Raw genomic sequence first — 19,918 nt, forward strand, 5'->3', positions numbered from 1 at the left:
GTTCAGAGTGCATGCTTGTGGTTAATGGGAGCTTTTACTACTGCTGAGTGGATCACTTAATCCTTTTATTTCTGTAGCTGGCATTTCCTACATTTTTTTGCCAAACATCAATACCTTTATAAAGCAGTCATCTGGTTTTGATTTATAAAAATGTGTCATGAAACTCCAGCCAAGTGATCCAAAAGTTTTATAAATTGACAAGCTAGCTAGTCTTTAATTAGTGTAGGAGAAAAGTGGTTCTTTATTTGGTTTTGCTTCATTCGTGTAATTTATATGGAACACCACTGGAAGAAGAAAAAGACTAGCACAACTGGTTTTACTTAGCTTAATGCACAGGCAAAATATTCTTCCAGTTACACAACTAGAAAGGGAAAATATCTGCAAAGCCACATATATTATCAGCTGAAATTTGCACCTTATAAACAAGATCTGGTTACTTGACCATGTCACTCAGATGAAATCTAAAGCCAAAGTGGCAAGGTGTTCCCATGTTTTCTGTGTCCCAGAGCCCTTTGTTTCTTTTTGTAAGCACTGCTATTCATATTCTTTGTACACCCAACATAAGGAGAATGTTGTTCCAGCCCAGCTAAGCATCCTTAGATGTTTGTTCAGGAAACCGTCTCATTTTTCTAAGGAAAGAAATACAGTGTGATACTAGAGAAATTGTAGCTCAAATAAATAAACATGCTTAGATTTTTGTTCAGGAAACCTTTTCTTTTTCCAAGGCAGTAAACACAGAACAATGCTGGAAAAAAAGTCTAGCTCATCAGCATAGACATCTCTCAACTACCTTTGTTCATAATCCTTAGGATTTGTAGAACAGACTGCTCTAGCCTAATGATCGACTTGCTAAGGAATTATTTAGACATCCTAGGCAGACTTAACTTAGCAATATATGAATTTCAAAGTGTTAATTTAAGTAAGTCATAAGTAGATATATAACAGCACTCGTTGTCTAGGAACATGCAAAGACTTTGAGGTGGGTTTTTTTTAGGAAAATGCAAATGTTTTGGTGTCTACAACTTACCGAAGTGAGAGTAAGTGTCCTGTTCACAGGTCAATCAGTGCCTCAGTGACATGACTGGGGCCAGACCTCCAGAAGCTGACTGCAAACCTGGTGTTACCCCAACAGCATCATGCCCATAGGCCACACAACTTCCCAAGGACATCGTTGGGGGGTCTTGTGCAGTACTTCGTACCTGGGGACACTTTTGCTATCTTGTCCTTCATGTATCTTTAACTCCTGACAGGACAAATGAGGCAGAATGTGATGTATTTGCCGTAAAGAGAAATACTGAGAGGAGATGTAGAGTATGATTGGAGAAGTTTACAAAAACCTAGTGATTGTGACTCAACAGTCAGAGCATGTGCCCTGTACTGATTGCCTTGTAGCCAAAATACAATACTTTTGTTCTTCAGTGTGCAGGGCTGAGGAATGCCCTATTTTGGGGGTATTTTGTAGCAGACCAAATGGTGGATTCATTAAAGCCAGTGTCCTCCCAGCTCCTGGGAATAACGTATGGAAACAGTGATGGGCTGAGGAGATGCTGGGTACACACACCATGGAGAGGAGGCACGAGTGAATCATTTAGTCTTTTGTTGAAAAGGTCAAGCTGAGGACTTTCACGTGTCTTTAAAGCAGTTAAATCAGTGGGATGACCTAAATATGTGCTTACAGGAACTTATCTTTCTTTTTTCTCCCTCCTTCCCTGTACTGCAGGTCCCAAGGGAAGAAGGAGGAAGCCGCAATCTTGCTGCGGGACTCCATTAAGTACGGCCCAGAGTTCACAGATGCTTACTCAAGCCTGGCCTCGCTGCTGGCCGAACAGGTAATGGGCACGGCCTGAGCTCCTGTGCCTTCTGCAGGGTGCATGCACTGCTCCAGCATCCGCGACACATCCCGCGCATCACGGGGCTGAGGAGCACCCTCGCCTCGCATGTGTGCAGTGACAGCAAGTGTTGGATCTTTGGCTGTCTGCAGACAGCTCTCGGGCTGCTTTAGAGATGAGTTTTCCAGGATAGGAAGCAACTCGTTCACAGTGAGTAATTACACCCACATGGCGTGGCTCTGAATTAAATCACTGTTGAAGCTGTGAGTAAATAACCCTCTCTTGCAGCTCCCCGCGTCTATGGCGAGGTCTTAATCCATCGCACTTGGAATGTTGTGACAGTAGAATAGGCGAGCACTTCCCTCTCATACACACACGCCTACGTAGATAACCTTGAGATTTTGTAATAAATCACTCCAAAGCTAGGAAATGTCTGAAACAAGGTGGCCTCCGCAGCCTGAATTCTGCTCCTCGCATGCACACATCAGGTTATGGTCTTTAATTACCGTGGTAGATGATCACATACACAGGGTGTGAAGGCTTGCCAGCTTCATGTTGCTCTTAATGAGCAGCTGTTCGCTATTTTATTTAACCTCATTGTTCAATATGTGCCCCCAGGCGTTATTTACTGCGCACGGCCCAGGCTGCACTCTGAAGGCAGGATTACTCATTTCCTCTCCAGCTTGTTCCCTGTGCTCATTACTTGGGGTTCTCTCTACTCTCTGTAGTTAGGTAATTTATTTCTACAAAGTCCCTGTGAGGTGAAATATTGTCCGTGCAGAGGAAAAGGGAAATTGAGGCACAAAATGCTTGAGTTCAGAAGACGCAGCCAGGGATCGCGGGTGCCCATGTCAAGACAACCAAGCCCCGCTTTTCTCTGTGCCTGTAGCAGCAGTTGAGGGATACTGTGCTTTGGGCATTGCTCCCATGGACTGTGGCCAAAACCAGTGGCCCCATTCTGGGGGCATGGGGGTGGGTAATGAGGTCCTTATAACAGCACAGCTCCAGCACACCTCCGCAAACCTTTTGAAAACTGATTTTTATCTCCCCAGGTTTCAAATCTAACTGTTCCATAGCACAGAGTGCTAAAGGTTTCTTAAAAGGTTGCCAAATGCAAATACAGACAAAGCAAAGAAGTATCATCTTTCATGGTTTCCCATTAATCTGGCTAGCGAAATCTTCTCCTTGGAAGGGGATACATTTCACCAAAACTATAAGTGAAGGTCTTTTTCTGGTTTAGACTTCTGTAATGATGTAGGCACTCTGCAAAATTAACCTATGATATATATGGGTTACTGGAAGATGTGCAATTTTATTTCAAGTGGCTTTCAAACATTTTAATATTATCAGTATCAGCTGCAGGGATCTAGAAATGTAGTGTATGAATTGAAAGAACCACTTTATTGAATGGGAACTGTGTTTTGAATAAGCCTGTGAAGGAAGAGTCTCCTGCAAGTACAGGAAATGAGTCCTCTGCAGAAATACCTGGTTTTAATATTCATTGAAATTATTAATTAGAACCATTGATTGTAAGGTCAACAGAGCAATAAAGCCATTACAGACTCCCGAGGCCTTCTGCCCAAAGCAAATGCCATTAGTAAGTCCAGCAGTAATTTATCTACTTTTACTTACAGGTTGTTCATCCTCTTGTGACTTGAGGAAGCGGTAGGGAAAAAAGATAGTACAATTTCCTCAGAAAATAGCCATTTCCTGGTGGCTTTTAACACCTTCTCATGTCCAGCCACAGCGGACGGCTACCTGGTTGTGCAGCTTCTGCCTCGCACCCCCGTCTTAGTGACCGCAGTAGGGGTTGTCCTACAAATAGGTGCTGGTGCCCATGGCTATGGGCTGCAGAATCGCACCCTAATGCTGTGTGCTTCCTGGAGGGGTACGGGCAGAAGTTTTTGGCATCTTCAGCCCAAAGGCTGGTGACAGGACCCCATTTTTCAGTTTGGGGTTTTCCGCTTTGTCCAAGCAACAGTGTCCAAAATGGTTAGAAGTTTCGAACCCGTTTTTCTGTCTGCTTCTGGCCTATAGTCTGTCTCACAGCTGCAGGGGTGTCTGCGATGCCAGGCAGCATGCAGTGGGCTGCACGGATGGCATCGCTGTGGAGCTTTGGGGAAGGGAGCACGAACTGGTTCTCTCTTGCTGTTATGTGATAGAAAGGGGCTGAAGTGCCATAAGTGGCAGATTGAAACAACTTGCGTGAAGTGACCGTGCCCATGACAAGCTGCTGCTCTTACAGCTTTCCACTGAGGCTAAGAAGGGGGGATATGGGTGGGCGCAGCTCAGTGAATTAGCACCGGGATTGCCTTGGTGGGTCCCGCACAGCGTGTTCCCCCCAGTCTTAAAGACAATGAATCCGAAGCGTGGCTTATGGGTCCTTCCCTCCCTTCCAATCCCTAACATTCTGTGACTCTGTGACTGTAAAAATTGCTGCCGAGAGGAACCTCTCATGCACTGGGGAATTAGCCTGCAACTCCATTTCTCTCGGTGATAGTTGACTCTGAAGCCAGAGTTGACGTGGAAAAAAAAAATCCTCACGTTGTATAAAACAGTTTGACTTGCTTGTGCCTTTTATTAATGCTTGCCCTTCTTAACGCTCTTGATATCGTAACTTGATGTCATAACTCAGTCGCAATGTATCATTGTTTTCCATGCTCACTGCAGTGGTGCTAATGTGGGAAATCAGGCATTTTTGTTTGATGTTGCCCACTCCTGTAGCACTGCTTCCCCAGGATTTACTCTGATGTATTTGAACAACATCTTTTTTCCAGCTCTTGCAGTTTCATAAGCCATCTTGTGCTACTTGATGCCTCTTTTCAGGTCCTGGTTCCTGGCTTTAAGTGATTTTGTGTGTGTGTGTAATAATATCAGCCCACACTAAGAAAAGGAAACTTTTTAACCCACTTAGCTGCAGAGGAGAGCCTACTCAGGCATAACCACACTGAAAAACTGAGCCATAAAAAAACAGACTTAAAAGCCCTGGAGTTCAACTGAGAGATCCTCACATGCATAATTTTTTTAATATCATAAAAATCTCATACATTTTTCAAGCCAATCTCCTCAATTTTGTGAGCTTGATTAATGTTTCACGAAGGCCTGGGAGTGGCATTATTAAGTGTTAATGAGACTCGAGCCTTGATGAACTTACAGCATTTCTCCCAAGAAGAGGAGAGGCTGTGAGGGAGAAACCTCTGGCACAAAAAGCTGAGCCCATCCTTCCCTATTTCTGACTGTGCTTAAAGCGAACACTTTGTTAGAGAAACCATCCCAGACTGTGCTGAGCCTGAGGCATGCAGCATCAGGGTATTAGGTGCCAAAAAAGCAATGCAGCCATGATAAAAGTGCTAAAAGTGCTCAATATCAGTGAATGTGAATGTTTTGACAGGGGACACTGCTAATCCAGTTTAACACAGTCCTTCTCTCCTTTAAAGATCAGGTTTATGATCAGTAAATAAAATGAAGAAAGCTGACATAAAGCCCCATTTGTACACAAAGCCACATTCCTCTGCTGAAAATTAAAATCAAAGGAAAAGAAACTAATACAGAAATATTTGAAAATATACTTGTTAATTTATTGTTGACACAGATACTTTCTCAAAAAATTGCTCTTCATTTTAGTGGACTGTGACATTTTTCCTGACCCCACGGGATAGGGATGTCAAATTCACATAAATATATCCAAAATATTGAAACTTAAGCACTTTTTAAAAGTGTGTTTCTGTGTTTTATCACATACTATCTTTTCTGCTGGCTGACCTTTCTCATGTAAATGTGAAGGCACTTAACCATGGCAAACCGTGTGCTTTCATCAAGTCATCCTCTTCCAATGCAATTAATTCCAGCTCTCCAGTCCTGAAATAGGAGGTGAGAAAGAAGTCTACACATTTGAGCAGCTGCAGAGCAAAAGCTGCTGTCAGGTTCACCCTTTAAATCTAGAGAAAGCTCCCCAGGCTCTGGGATTTGCAGGATTTAAGGAGAGTCCATAGCTGGGAATGGACCTGCCTCTCATTTCAACATGGATTCAGCTCCGGAGCAGGAGATCAGCCTTAGTGGCTTCCGCTTGGCAGCATCCTCGGAAGGCCATGGGGTTTGTTGCCGTGGGGCTGCATCTCTCCACAGAAGGGCGAGACTTGGAAAAAGCATCTTTGGTGCTGGGGGCTTGCCTGACACCCCTCTGCACCCCTCAGCTTGTCTGCTGTGTGCAGCCCTTTCCCTAAATACACCCAACAGCAAAGCTCTGAGGTTAGGAGGGGAGGAAGACCATGATAATCCATGCTAGGGAGCATGCAGGCAGGGAGCATGCACTGGCTGGCTGGAGGGACACGGAAACCTTTTTAAATTGCTCTTTGATTCAAACAAGATACCTTATTTTTGTTTCAGGAGCTGGCTGTCCATAGCTCAAGCTAGCAGAGCCCAGCCAGTGGGGCACTTTCTGTAGGCAGAGTGTTCCTGAAGTAAAGATCTGTATTTTTCAGAAATGCTCGGTACCAACAAACCTTGAAATCTATGCAAAATGTAAGGGTTCAGCACATCTGCGAATCAGCATGGTGGCACATCCCATCCATCCCAGTGAGCTACATCCAGGCATTTACAATGCCTGGTTTTAATGTGACTCTGTCAGATTTTCCCCGCTCTCTCATTTCCCCCATCCACCTCCAGCTCCCCTCATCCCTTTGCATGAGCTCCTCATTCCCCAGCCAGCACACTCGCCAAGCTTTTGTTCCTTGTATTTTCCCCACTGCTTAGGGAACAAACAGCAGAGCTCCAGACCAGAGGGGGAAAGATAGCCAGCGACATGCTCATTAAACAGATAAATTAAAATTTGTCAACTCCCAGATGACAGACATTTCTCAACAGAGCCAAGACGACCCCCGTCACTGTGTGTTTCCCAGCTGGGTGCGTTCCCAGCTGCGTCTCACTGGCATTGCACAGGAGCCACCTTTTCCAGCTGTTATTTTTGTTTCATAGGTAGCTCCAATTGCAAACATATGGGGGAAAGCTGTCTGAATTGCTCTGGGATACCAGACAGCACCTTTATCACATCCATGCCGTGGGGTAAAATTTTAGCCTCGTAGAGGTGGGCTTGTTCCCCGAGCTCCCTGTGCAGCGAGGGAGTTGTCACAAAATGCAGATATGTGGCAAATGGTACTGACACACTTTCTGCCACCACTAAGAAATCTCCTTCTCTTTTAAGGAACGGCTGAAGGAAGCAGAGGAGGTCTATAAGGCTGGCATAGAAAATTGTCCAGAGAGCTCCGATCTGCATAACAACTTCGGTGTTTTCTTGGTTGATACCGGTAAGTGAGGGGGAGGGGTTTTCCTTCTCTGCCTTATTTGCTTTGATTTGTTTTATTCCACAGTACACATCTAAAAGGGTGTCAGAAGCTTCCAAAGCAATAGATGTGTCTCCACTGTAGCTCGGAAATAAATATCCCTGCACTGCTGAGATGGCACAGTGTACTGAAATTTGTAATCAATGCAGGCACTGTGCAGCAGTGGCATTCAACCTGGCTGTTTCCTTCAGTGTTTCTCACCATCTTTGCACAGGCAGTTGTCCTCGTCCATTTGAGCTGGGCAGCACCCGGACAATACTGCCCTTTCTGCAGGAAAGCGTGGCGACATCAAACCAAATCCCAGGCACACAAGTGGATCGTTATGGTTGGTCTTTGGGGCACTTGCAGCTCTACTTGGTGACAAAGCAGCTCTTTGACTGTAGAGGTTGAGTGCCACCACTATAAAACAAACGTGGCTTTTAAACCATAGTCACCTGTGGAAACAAAATCTAAGGTAGCTGTGGGATGAACTGATTTCTCAGGAGCTCCATTATGACATCCAAAGCCTTTCTTTTCTGGTCTGGTTCCCAGCCAACTTCCCTGGACTCAAGCACTTCCTGGCATCCACATAACAACAGCACCAACAAATGCCACTGTAGTTGCCACCTACTAGTGACAGCTTTATAAGCAAGACTAAGTTTGACAAACAACTAGAGGAAACCGAACTACTATCTCACTGCAGTCCCTCCAGAACAGAGCTGAAACTCGATGGTGGAATATTGTAGGCTTCACGTGGTTGCTACCCATTCTGCCCCTTTCACACTGTGCCCAGTTCTGGTGGTGCTTGGGAAGAAATGACAATGGTATTTGTCAGTCTGCAGCTGACTGTTGTACCTCTCAGCTGATGCTCAGCCATCGCTTTTCTGTAGTATCTGTGTAAAATAAATACAAAGCCAAAATGAGTATTCGTTATCAAAAAAAGCATCGTGGCGTTAGCGACAGAGGTCAAGGTTCTGAATTTGTGCCCTGGCCAACTTCAAGCTTGCAAATAATAAAAATTCCTCAGTAATTTAACTCTGACATTGAATTCATCTTTGCTTCCCAACCAAGATAAACTGCCCTATTCCTGCCAAAAATTGTGGTTTAAACACAGTGCAGTGCACTTTCTATTTTTTGCACTTGTGTGTTCTGACAAAGTCAAACTAACTTTTCCTGGTTTACTCCTACACTTCCCTACACACAAACAACAGGAAAAAAAACCAACAACACTGACTTTTGATACTTAAGGCATGATGTGTAAATAACCCTCCTGGAGACATGACAAGGCGTGAAGGAAGCGACTGGTAGTGAGCCCATCACAGGCTGTGCTCTTCCCCAGCAGGCACAGGGAGCTGCTGTGAAGCACCATGCCAATTAACTTCCAGGATTTTGTTCTACAAGCCTCAAGCAAGTGTCAGCTCTGGGGAGCCATAACTCTAGACAGCTCTGCAGTGGTCATGGACACTCAATGTGTCTCCCTGAACGATGCTCATTTCCCCTGTGTGTGGAGCAGGGGAGGCACTGCCTGCCTTAGGGACTGAGGTGCGTGTCCAGCTGCTTTCCGGGTTGCTTTGTAGATGTGATTTTCAAAAACATCTGGACGTTTTAAAAGAGTCCTACCCTGAAAGATATGTTGTTGGCCTCTTAATGAGTCTTAAGTGCTTCTAAATCTCACTACAGATATCCCTCCTCTCTTCTGTAAAGGAAACGCAGATAAGTGTCAATGTTACTTTTATGTTGCATGGATAGTCTCAGGAAAACCCAAGTAAGATCTGAGAAGCTATGAAAGTAAAATTCCCACAGCAGCAGATTGTGCCCCAACACGCACAGGCTGTTTTCAAGTTCCGCTTTCCAGTTAGAAATGGGATTAAATACATTGGCTTAAAAAATGCCACTGCTCAGAAGCTTTGTTGGTGGACAAAGCTCCATGAGTATCAGTTTTCATCAGGAGATTATCTGGTCTAGAGTGTGAAAACCGGTTGAACGAGCACTGCTATTAAAAATATGATCTTCACATTGCTGAAATGCTGGAACTTTACGTTGTGCCTATTAATTTATTTAGTAGGTAGTTGGCAGGCCCAGCCTGAGGAAAGCACTGCAAGCTCCTTCTTGAGGAAAGCCATTATTTAGATAAAGACAAATATACTTTCGAGGATACTGGTCTGGCACCTTTCTTTTTGCACGGAGGTGTATTTTGTTGTGGTGCTGGGTGATGTCATGGACTGCGGGGCCTTGCACGGGTAGACATTTTCACACAGCGGAGCAGTGCCACCCAATGGCTCCTCTGCAACACAGAGACGGTGTCTACGTGCTCCAAAAGAGGCACCTGGACACCTCTGGTCTGGGATTTAATTGCCCCAAGGTGGGAATGAGCTGGCGACTGGCCGCTCTGCCAGGTCCTGTGGAGCAAAATGCAGAGACTGAGCAGGGACAACACCACAGAGGTGGAGGCAATGGTCTCAGTTTGTAAAGAGCTGAAACTATTTTCAGCTCAGGTAGGGTTGTGAGGAATACTGGGTGGCTTGTTCTCTGTGTGTTCATTGCCTGTCTCTCTAGTGGGCCAGGGTGGAAGGATGGTGTCCCAGGAGGTGGGAGACATGTCCCAGTCTCCTCTGTGGGGTCGGCTCTGTCCTTAGCACGAGGTTGCATCCCCCTGCTGTATGATCAGAGGGTGCTTTCGGTCAGGAGTCTTCTTCTGGTGGCTGTACCCTCGACTCGTGAAAACCCGCCCCTAGAAAATCTGTTTCTGAGGATTGTCTCTGAATATTGGAACCTAAATCTTAGTTTCTACAGCAATTTTCCTTACACCACTTCTCAAAAGGTTGAGGCAGGATTTATTTCTTAAAATGGTTTTTGTGCATAGAGTAATAGAAAGAAAACCCAGAGCATTATTGTGTGCTGAATTTGTGGCAGGACTTTTCTGAGTCACCAGTTTAGTATAAATTGCTGTTTTCCTCTCCAGGGTTTCCTGAGCGAGCCATGTCCCACTACAGGCAGGCCATCCGCCTGAGCCCTGCTCACCACGTAGCCATGGTGAACCTGGGCAGGCTTCACCGCTCCCTGGGGCAGAACAAAGAAGCTGAAACTTGGTACAAGCGGTAAGAATTTGGGATGGAGACAGAGGTTTCCTTCCTCCCCCTGTATCTCCTGTCTCCGCTAAAGAGCCTCTGACACATTAATCTGTGCATGTTTGGGTTTCCTCTACTTCCTCCTTCATCCGTTAGAAACAAGACTTATCTGTGCTTGTTTGTCTATTTTTGGGGAGTGTTTGGAGAGGACTCAGGCAGTGTTGACTTCCTGGAACCGTTCCCAAGCCCCCAGGATGGACACACTGCTGCATGTGGCTGGGAGATGCTCTAACAAGAAGTCAGATGTTTCTTGATGGCATGAGCAAGTTGTTAGCATAACTCCCTCCCTGCTCAGAGCTGATCTGTGGGTGCTGCACCACTAACAGCCATAGCTGTGCACAACCCAGCATCAAAACCTTGGCACCATCAGGAACTCCAGCCCTCGCCAGCAACACACCAGTAGGCAGGTTCTGACTCCCAGTAGGCAGTAGGGTGGACTGGGTTGGGAGTTTTTGCCTCCTTTTTGGCATCCAGATTTGTGCTCACATTCCCTAGGTACTGCCACTCTCAGCCATCCCCACCCTTGCTTCATGCTTACATGTGCTTTGGAGGTGGCCCTCTCAGGTGGCATGTTTGTCCATCCCCAGGACAGAATCACAGAATGTTAGGGATTGGAAGGGACCTCAAAAGATCACCTAGTCCAATCCCCCTGCCGGAGCAGGAACACCTGGATGAGGTTACACAGGAAGGCGTCCAGGCAGGTTTTGAATGTCTCCAGAGAAGAAAAATCCACAACCTCCCTGGGCAGCCTGTTCCAGTGCTCTGTCACCCTCACTGTGAAGAAGTTTCTTCTCATATTTAAGTGGAACCTCCTGTGTTCCAGTTTGTATCCATTGCCCCTTGTCTTATCGTTGGTTGTCACTGAGGGCCTTCAAGTTGTGCTCCCCAGGGTGGGATCAGTGTGCCATGCAGGCTACAGAGTTTTGCTGCTCCATCCCAACACAAGCTATATCTTACTCTTCTGCTTTGAGCCCCTCACCACCTGGATGCACCTCTTTTTCCCAAATTCCAGGGCACTGAAGGTATCCCGGAAGGCTGAAGTCCTGTCCCCACTGGGGGCTCTGTATTACAACACGGGGCGGTATGAAGAAGCGTTGCAGGTTTACAGAGAAGCCGCATCACTGCAGCCTTTGAACAAAGAGATCCGACTGGCACTGGTGAGTGTGGGGCGAGCTCGGCCAGGGCAGGGCCACAAAAGTGGAGGGGGATGGTTTTTAGCGTGATTGTTGCCCAAGACTCAGAGTTTGGTTCTACCTCCATGCTGGCCATCCAGCAACCGTCTTTCACATCCTCCTTGTTTCGTCCTCATCCCTTCTGAACTCAGAGCCTTGTTTCAGACACTGCCTTTCCAGCTGAAAAGGACTTGGTACAGAGAAAATATGACCTGCCCCTTACTTGCTAGAAAGGGTCAATCCTCCTGCCTTTGCTTGAGGTGTCTCTTAACACCACTAGCAGAAGCAGGAGTCCAGCCACAGTCACTGGGTGTATCCATCATGTGCTAAAGAGGGCTGAACTTTTCAAGATCATAACCTTTTATAATACGGCTCCATAGGCTCAGGTTTTAGCAATGATGGGGCGGATGAAAGAAGCCGAAAAGATGACCAACCATATACTAAGCGAGGATGCAGAGTGTCTGGAGTGCTACCGCCTTCTTTCAGCCATCTACAGCAAGCAGGAGCACTATGCCAAGGTACCGTGGCTACGCTTGTCCCAAGGACTCACACACAGAGCTCAGGTTGCATTTTAGACTCCACCTCTCCAGAGACACATCACGTGCATTAGGGCACATCCAGTAGATTTTTTTTTTCACTAAACCCTGTTTATCTAGGTACTGGGACTGAAGCTAAGCAGTGTGGTTTTCTTATGACTTACTGTTCCTGCTGCTGTCAGCCCCACTGCCCATTAGCCACAGGCATCTAAAAAACTCATTTCCACATGTGTTAATGGTGTGGGACAAACAAGGGAAGGAGAAAGAAGACTCTTATACTGGGAGGCTCTAGTGGAGAGGTGAACATGAGAATTGGAACAGCACAGAATACAGTAACGCGATGTCCTCTTGCTTTTTCACAGGCACTTGAAGCTATAGAAAAAGCTTTTCAGCTAAAACCAAAGGATCCAAAAGTCATATCAGAGCTCTTTTTTACTAAAGGAAACCAGCTAAGAGAACAGAATCTCCTTGACAAGGCTTTTGAGGTATGACTGCTCTAAGCCCTATGGATAGTTTATAGGTTAAAAGATAGAGTTAGCTCATTGTATCTAATACTCCCTAGGGCATGCACCCTGGCTGTTGGCCTTGGGAGCTCAAGAGTTCACCAGTGGTATAGCTAAAGCTATGGGGCACCTAACTTTACCAGACTTAGTTGCAACTTTTTTCCACATTCCTGAGTGGAAATAGAGCTCCCGCCTCCGAGAGGTTAAGTACAGATTTGTGGTGGTATTATGATTTTCTTAGATCCTCTTGCTGGTGGGATTATGATTTTCTCAGATCCTCTTGCTGGTGACAGCCAACTTCAGGTGGCTCAGCTGGAAGCTTGGGAACCTGTGAGAGCCCACCACGTTGTTATATCTCACCTCATTACCTAACAGCTGAGAGATTAGTTTATCCTGTGGAGCAGGATGCTTGATAGCTCTGAAATTATCTTAATGTTAAATAACAGCACAGAATATTATTGACACAGTTCTGAATATTCTCAGTATTCGCGGAGATATCTAATCCTGATTTGATTCCTTTCCTGTTGTGACACCATAAAAACGGTGCTGCTTGACAGAGCCTAGGAGGCCCTTGTTGCTTCTTGTCCCATGCACAGTGACAGAAACAGTGGGGAGGGACAGCACTGCCCTCAGGTCCTTGTGAAACCTCCAGGTAGGTGGCTGTACTGTAGGTTGCTGCCAGCTCCACGTGAGAGCCTTGCAGATAAGGAGCACTTGTAGATTGGCAAGGGAATGACCCTGACGTGCAAGAGACCCCAGTGGTGCAGGGTGCCAGAGAGAGGGTCGCTGGGGTTGATGTGGCTCCTCGTGCAGTTCTGTGGGCAGGGAAAAGCTGCAAGATGAGCTCAGCAGTACAGAAGTGTATTATGGTGCCTCTGCTATAAAGAAACTGAAATTCAGCTTATGCATTGTATTTGAGAAGAATTTGAAATTATATTTTAAATGGATTCAGAAGGAGAGGAAACTTTGTTTCTCTTTCTTCTCAAGATCTGGTTTTGTTTGAATAGTCAGACTCTTAACCTAAAAATATTTCATATTTTTACAGAGCTATAAACAGGCTGTGGAGCTCAACCCAGACCAAGCGCAGGCCTGGATGAATATGGGAGGCATTGAGCACATCAAGGTATGACAATTTCGCTTATCCTTAAGCTGTCAAGTGTAGACACTACAACTCAGGACAGAAAGATAAATTTGTTTTAGATTGCCAAGAGCTGCATGTTTGTGAACAGTGACTGTCCCCGACATACTTTTATCCAAAAAAGAGGAACGTCTGTCCACTCCAACTAAAATTTTCCAATCAGCTTGCTTGAGAATATGTATCCTGTAACGTAAACCTCATATTTTAAGAGGGCAGGCTTCAAGGAACAGCCAGCCCATCTCTAAAGTTTTCCTGCTTCAACTGTTGACCTTCCTTAGAAAAATGTCACCCTGAGTTGACTTTTAAGATTCCTCTCTACCTGATTAATTTAATAAAGATGTCTAATGCAGAATTCTGGCATGAAATTATGGAAATACACATCCTGCCCTGTGGTTGCTTATCTTTTTTGAATAGTTTAGCATATCATTATCATTTGGGTCTTAAGGAGTCTCATTCTGTGAGATCCTCAAGCTATCCTATCGTTGAATAAAATTAACTCTTCTGGTACAACGTAACAGGAAAATGTAAATCTGTTTCTTGCCATGTGTGTTTTATCAAATTTAGGCTAACAGCACTCAGTGATACTTTTCATAATGAAGAAATATTCCTGCTACCTAGCAATATCAAGTTTTATGAACTTTGTTTTCTTTGTATTACCATCTTTGCCATTCTCAAGGAATGAACTTTCTATGTCAGGGAATGCGAATGAGATCTGTCACTCACTTTCTTTGTAGGGGAGCTACGTCACTGCCCGTGGCTACTATGAGAAAGCCTTACAGCTGGTTCCAAACAGCAAGTTGCTGAAGGAGAATCTGGCCAAACTGGATCGCTTGGAGAAGCGGTTTCAGGAAGTCCAGGAGAAAGACCAAACATAGCATTCAGTCACCAGTGGAAAGAAACTCATGCCCCTTGGAGAAGAGTATGGTGGAAGCCTATTGCTCAAAGCGATGCCGAAGGAACTTTGATAGGACTCAGAATTTCGGAAGGCAAATTTTGAATGCATGCTTGTGTTTGACTTACGTTACAGGAGTCACTTGGCTCCTGTAGGACATGCTGGGGAATGAATGAAAACCTTCCTTCAGTCAAGATCTGTGTTTAGGCTGAACCCATTTTAATCACACCAGCCAGGAGTGTGGGTGGGACATGTACCTTCAATATCTTGGTTATCACTGGGGAAGCCATGGAGACAAAGCAGTCATCCATTGCAGCAGGGGTGAAGTAGCACCTCCTGTTACTCAACACGGGCTCACCTCGTCCATATAAAGTACCACCAATGTGCTTCATTGCAAGTGCTACCAGGTCCTTCTGAGCCAGGAAAGATGGTCATAATGATCACATAAAAGGGTTTCGAGGGGTTAATGCTGAGGAAATGGTGACCACTTTTACAGCTCTAAATGTGACTTGAAAATTATTCTAAAGAAAGGGAAAGTGGTGTTGGAATATCACCCTAGAAGGATGATTCTACAAGTAGGATAAAAGATCCTTTGAGGGAAAACCTCACCTGAATGTTTTACTCATAAGATAGTCATTTTGTAGTAATTCAGGTTCATGATGTCAGTATTGTCAAATATCACATGGCTTTACCCTTTGCCCTCTTCCTCCAAGCCAAATAATTATTACTCTGAAAAAAATGGAAGTATCCGAAGGCAATGGGAAGCTCTAGAAGTACTTGTCCTCCTGTCCAGTCCCCAGTAAAAAATCAACCAACCAACCAACCAACCAGCTGACCTGATCAATATAGGAGGTAAAATAAGGCCACAGAGAAATTAGGGGAGATTTCCTAGCCTAGAAAGGTACTAAAGAGGTTTTTTTATGGGTGTGCAGGGGCAAAGCCTATTTATCATGGTGATAACACTGACAAAACACTTTGTCAAAATGTTCTCACCACCTCCCCCCAAAGATACAGAAAATGGCCTATAGCTGCTCAGTCATAAATCTATATTTTTAAATACTGAAGTGGGAAAACAAATTCTCTCCAGAATTGAGGCTTTTATTTTTGAGCTTTATTTATTTAACTTATAATAATCAAATAATTAATATATTTTCTCTGTTTTATACAAATTGGGCAGTATCCTTCACAGCTGGCCACGTGGCTGAGCATTGTGACTTGTATTGTCTAAAGTTAGAAAAATGCAGGACCACTGAGACGTGCTTGAATAAGTCCCCTTGATGATGTTTCTAAAGCAAATGGCTGCAGAGCGCATTCGACCATACTGTCACTGTAAGAACAGCACTTCTACTGTGTCCACCAGGGTTTGTACCAGTTCACAGAGAGTGCTAGTGGAATCGTGCTTGGTCCCACTTCCTTTGGGTTGGGACATCAGGGTAGGTCATCAGTTTGTTCCTCTAGCAGGAGGGAGCTGCTGTGAAAGTTGTTATATTCGAGCTTGATTGTGGCCAGTCCCTGCAGCAGAGCAGCCCGGGGTTTGGCATTATTAGTAAAGGACAGTTCTGATTAGGTAGGCAATGTCTTGATACACATCTGTGAGGAAAAGCCTGAGTGACAGTGACCCACGTGGCATCCGAATTTAGCTGCTGCTGGCCATGGCACCTCAGCAAGCTCAGTGTGATGGGACAGCCATGCGCTGCTGGCTCCGCAGGCTTCATTTAAAAGGTTCGGTGTCTGCCTGCTACTGGTGATCAAATGACTGACAAATTATTAACATGACTCCAACTGCATTTGGAGCTCAGACAGAGTACAGACTGGTGCAGAGATCTGCCCTGCCAGGGCTTGTAGACCTGCTAGAGCCATGGCTGTGCACCCAGCAAGATGAGGCTGGACTTGGAAGGTTCTGGTCCCTGCTGACCAAGGAGGGTGGCCAGTGCCTGCAGCTGGGCAGAGGTGGGAGGCAGAGACCATCTGCGGTAGAAGTAGTGACACACTTTTAGGGGCTCCCTCCCTTTGAATGAGCTTCCCAAGGGAGCAGCTGGGACCAAAACAAGCGAGTCTCATGCTGGTGCATTTTCCCTTCCCCCCCCCAGCCCAAGCAGCCTACTTTGCTTTCAGAGGCCAAGGCCAGTTTTGAGGTCCTGGAGCTGTGTCAGCAACCCTTGTCTTTTGACATGACTTTTATGGCCATGGACTTGCTGACCTGACATTTCTGGAGGTCCCCAGTGCGGGCACACTGCTGGCTGCCTTGCATGGAGTAGCTTTGCACAGCCCTGGCACTGCTGGAGTGGCCAGAGGAGATGGGATCACACCAGCAGAAACCCATGGGATGGAGAAACCAAAGCTTTGAGGCAGCTTCACCAAAGCCCTATGGGCCTGAGCTGACTGCCTGGGGTACTGCTGTTGGCAGTGAGTTTTGTGGCTGACAGAGGAGTGTTTGGTGCAGCCCCTGACAGAGGTGCTGTGCAAAAACCCCTGTGGAGAAGGCATCTGCGGAGTGCTCTGACAGCCAGCTGAAGTGTGGGGGATAGGGCTGGGGGGAGACACGACTCATTTAAAAACATGTATCAGCTATAAACTTTGCCTCATAAAGATATATTAAATAAATACTATATATTCTACAAGCCCCACAGCAGTGTGGCTTTAAATTGTGGCCAATGAAACATATTTTTTCAAATATAGAAAAAGCTGTATTTTTTATAGCAATGCTTTGTGAGGGGAAGACTTAGTTCTGTGCTTTTAACTTTGGCTTAGTCTTAGTTTGTCTTTCCTGAGAGACCTGGTAGAAATGATTGTCTCATTCTTGTCCTAGAACTTGATCCAAGCCATCTTGACCTCCTAAAACTGGTGCACATGTGAAAGTATGGTATAGCTTTGAGTGCCTCCCTCCCAGATCCTGGAGAAGTATTACCATTTTTGCAACACTGCCTTACTTGCAGAATAATGTAGAAAGATGAGACCAACCTTCCTGTGAGGGAGGTGGTTTGGTTGGAAGGCTTGGTATATGTGCATCCACATGCCTCAGTTAAACAGGTAACATATCCATAGAGTTTAATCCCAGTTGAACTGGATTACGTTTATATGCCAGAAGGCCAACTCTCCACATCTTGGAGCTGGGTTTATGGTCGTTATGAAGAGAGGGGGGCTTGGTAGTGAACCCTGCTTTCCTGAACCGGCACTTTATACCCCATCTATGCAGGATGACCATCTGCAAACTGGCAGCGTATTTGGAGAACGATTCAGACCATGAGCTACCAAAGCAGTTTAACCCTTGTGAGCTTTTGAGCTGACTCCGTGTCTCGTTGGCGTCCGTGCTGAAACGCTGTGTTTTTTCAGGACATTAATCTTGTGAAAGGTTTATTGCAAGCAAAGAAGAAGAATGGAGTGTGGCATGAAATGGGTTGCCTCCACCAAAATGGAATGCTGTTGTGGAAGATAAATCAAGCGACATACCTTGTGATAAACTGGATATTATCTTAATTAATCATAGGAAATGTCCTCTTCCTCTAGCATTGCACTGCTTCTAAAATAATGAGTTATAAATACATTGTTTTCTGATGACTCCAGTGCTCAGCATGGTTAGGAGAGATTATAAATTAATAAATGGGTGAAGCTTTAGCTGGTGGGGAAGAATTCACACTCTGCAAGCTGCGTTGCCTAAACCTCAGCACTCACCGATATGAAAGTGGAGAATTAATGGAAAGTTGGTTAGACAGGACTATCCCTATGCGCACTGTGCATTTTAATCCTAAATGAAAAACATAATAACTGTGTTGCTTTTTCCTTTCCCATGAATAATATTTTCAGTGGATGGATTTTGTTTTATTTTATTGCTTATTTAAAGTCTAGCATTCTTTGCTTCCATTCCTTTTCCATCCCCTGGGATAAATGATGCAGTGGGGGGCGTTTTCTCCCTTTCTCAGACTCCTTAGACTAGATTTTCCTACAAATGTGCAGGCAACTTGTTTTGGCCAGAGGGTAAGTGAATGCAGCAGTGCAAATGGCCTTCATTCCAGAGATCTTGACAAGCAGGGGGTGTGTGCATGCATGCACATGGGTGGAAGAAGTCTAAATCAAAAATATCAAAAATAAAGAGCCTAACTTGCAGGGGAGGCTGGACACCCCTAAAATTATCTAAAAACCATGAAAGCTTCTCACCAGTTATAGGAACCAGGCCAGATATGCTGCACAATATTTGATGAAAGAAGAGAATTGTCATTCTAATTTTAATAGTTAGGCAATTTAGCATATAGTTGTATGATCTTTTGCCCCACTTGTCCTCCAGTTCGGTGAAATGGTATATGCTTAACTCTCCTCAATCTGCGTGTGATTAAGTTGACGAAGTGCTCAATTTCTACCTTTGATATATGCAATTATGCACAATCTTTGGAAAAAAATAGCCCTTAGAGGTTTTTTTTCCCCAACCTTCGTTCTCTTGCAGCAGTTTCAAAATGCACCATTTTGCTTTCATGTACATTTAAACCCAGGAGCAAAAAAAGAAAAAAAGACAAAAAAAAAAAAAAGGCGCTTGGCATTCACTAGTGCACTAATGTTTCAATGTGGCAAAGTTGCTTCAGGTAATCTTTATAACTTTGTGCAGAAGTTCATTGCCATGTTTGTACTGACTTGCTGAAAATTTTTTCTTCTGGAAAATAACACCCAGTGGTATCCTCTGTAAAAGTTATGGCTTCTACAACTGTATTAATATAGAAATCTCTGCCTAAAGTGGATGTCACGCTGCGTGTTCCTCTCATGTGGGAATTGTTTGCATTGCCTGTTGTTCATATGGTTCTTATTTCTGTACCTGTTTTTTTAACCAGTTGTGCATATCTTTAGAAACCAAACCAAACCACAACACCAAAAAACAAGAAAAACAGCAACAAGAAAGCAGCCTTTGGATTAGAAATCTTGTGAAAATTAATTCAGACTTAGCAGCAACTGGGTGTTTGTCAGTGGTACAGGAATTTGCAAAGTCTTTGCTTTTTTTCACTGTGGGATTTATGGCTAGATTTCACATAAAGGAATTATGCTCGAAGTCTTTGCAAAAGAAAATGTATGTAAATGTCTATTTTATATAAAACGTAAGAAAAGTAAGTGCCATGTCTGGTTTTGTTCTCTTGGCTGTGGGGTCAGTCTTTTCCTTAGGATCAACCATGAACAAGTTCCTCTGGAGGTGGAAGGGCCAAAGTTTCTTATTCCACTTGCTTTACATTTTACTGCCCAAGGAGTCCCAGTTATTGGTCATGTAGCATCAACTATGCAGCACACGTATTTGAGTCTGGCCATATAAAAATATTGGAGCAGGCATTTTTGGAGCCTGAGCATGAGAAAGGACAAGGGCTGGTGCTTACATGGTCTTGATGATTGGACATGTTATACTGACATGAGCTCTTAGTGTCAGGCTT

General features: G+C 44.8%; 1 protein-coding gene across 3 annotated transcripts in view; it reads left to right on the top strand.

Moving 5' to 3' along the window:
- TMTC1 (transmembrane O-mannosyltransferase targeting cadherins 1) overlaps positions 1-19,607 on the top strand; it is a 150,009-nt gene extending 130,402 nt beyond the window's left edge. For all 3 annotated transcript variants that reach the window (XM_065841836.2, XM_065841827.2, XM_071817312.1), the window contains exons 13-20: positions 1,721-1,829; positions 7,030-7,132; positions 10,110-10,245; positions 11,288-11,432; positions 11,828-11,965; positions 12,346-12,468; positions 13,532-13,609; positions 14,359-19,607. In XM_065841836.2, coding sequence (XP_065697908.2) covers positions 1,721-1,829; positions 7,030-7,132; positions 10,110-10,245; positions 11,288-11,432; positions 11,828-11,965; positions 12,346-12,468; positions 13,532-13,609; positions 14,359-14,499 — 973 coding nt within the window. In that variant the 3' untranslated portion in view covers positions 14,500-19,607. The remainder of the gene's footprint in view (positions 1-1,720; positions 1,830-7,029; positions 7,133-10,109; positions 10,246-11,287; positions 11,433-11,827; positions 11,966-12,345; positions 12,469-13,531; positions 13,610-14,358) is intronic.
- Positions 19,608-19,918: the final 311 nt, after the last annotated feature.

The sequence above is a fragment of the Patagioenas fasciata genome, chromosome 1, assembly GCF_037038585.1.
Source record: "Patagioenas fasciata isolate bPatFas1 chromosome 1, bPatFas1.hap1, whole genome shotgun sequence".
NCBI classification, from domain to species: domain Eukaryota; kingdom Metazoa; phylum Chordata; class Aves; order Columbiformes; family Columbidae; genus Patagioenas; species Patagioenas fasciata.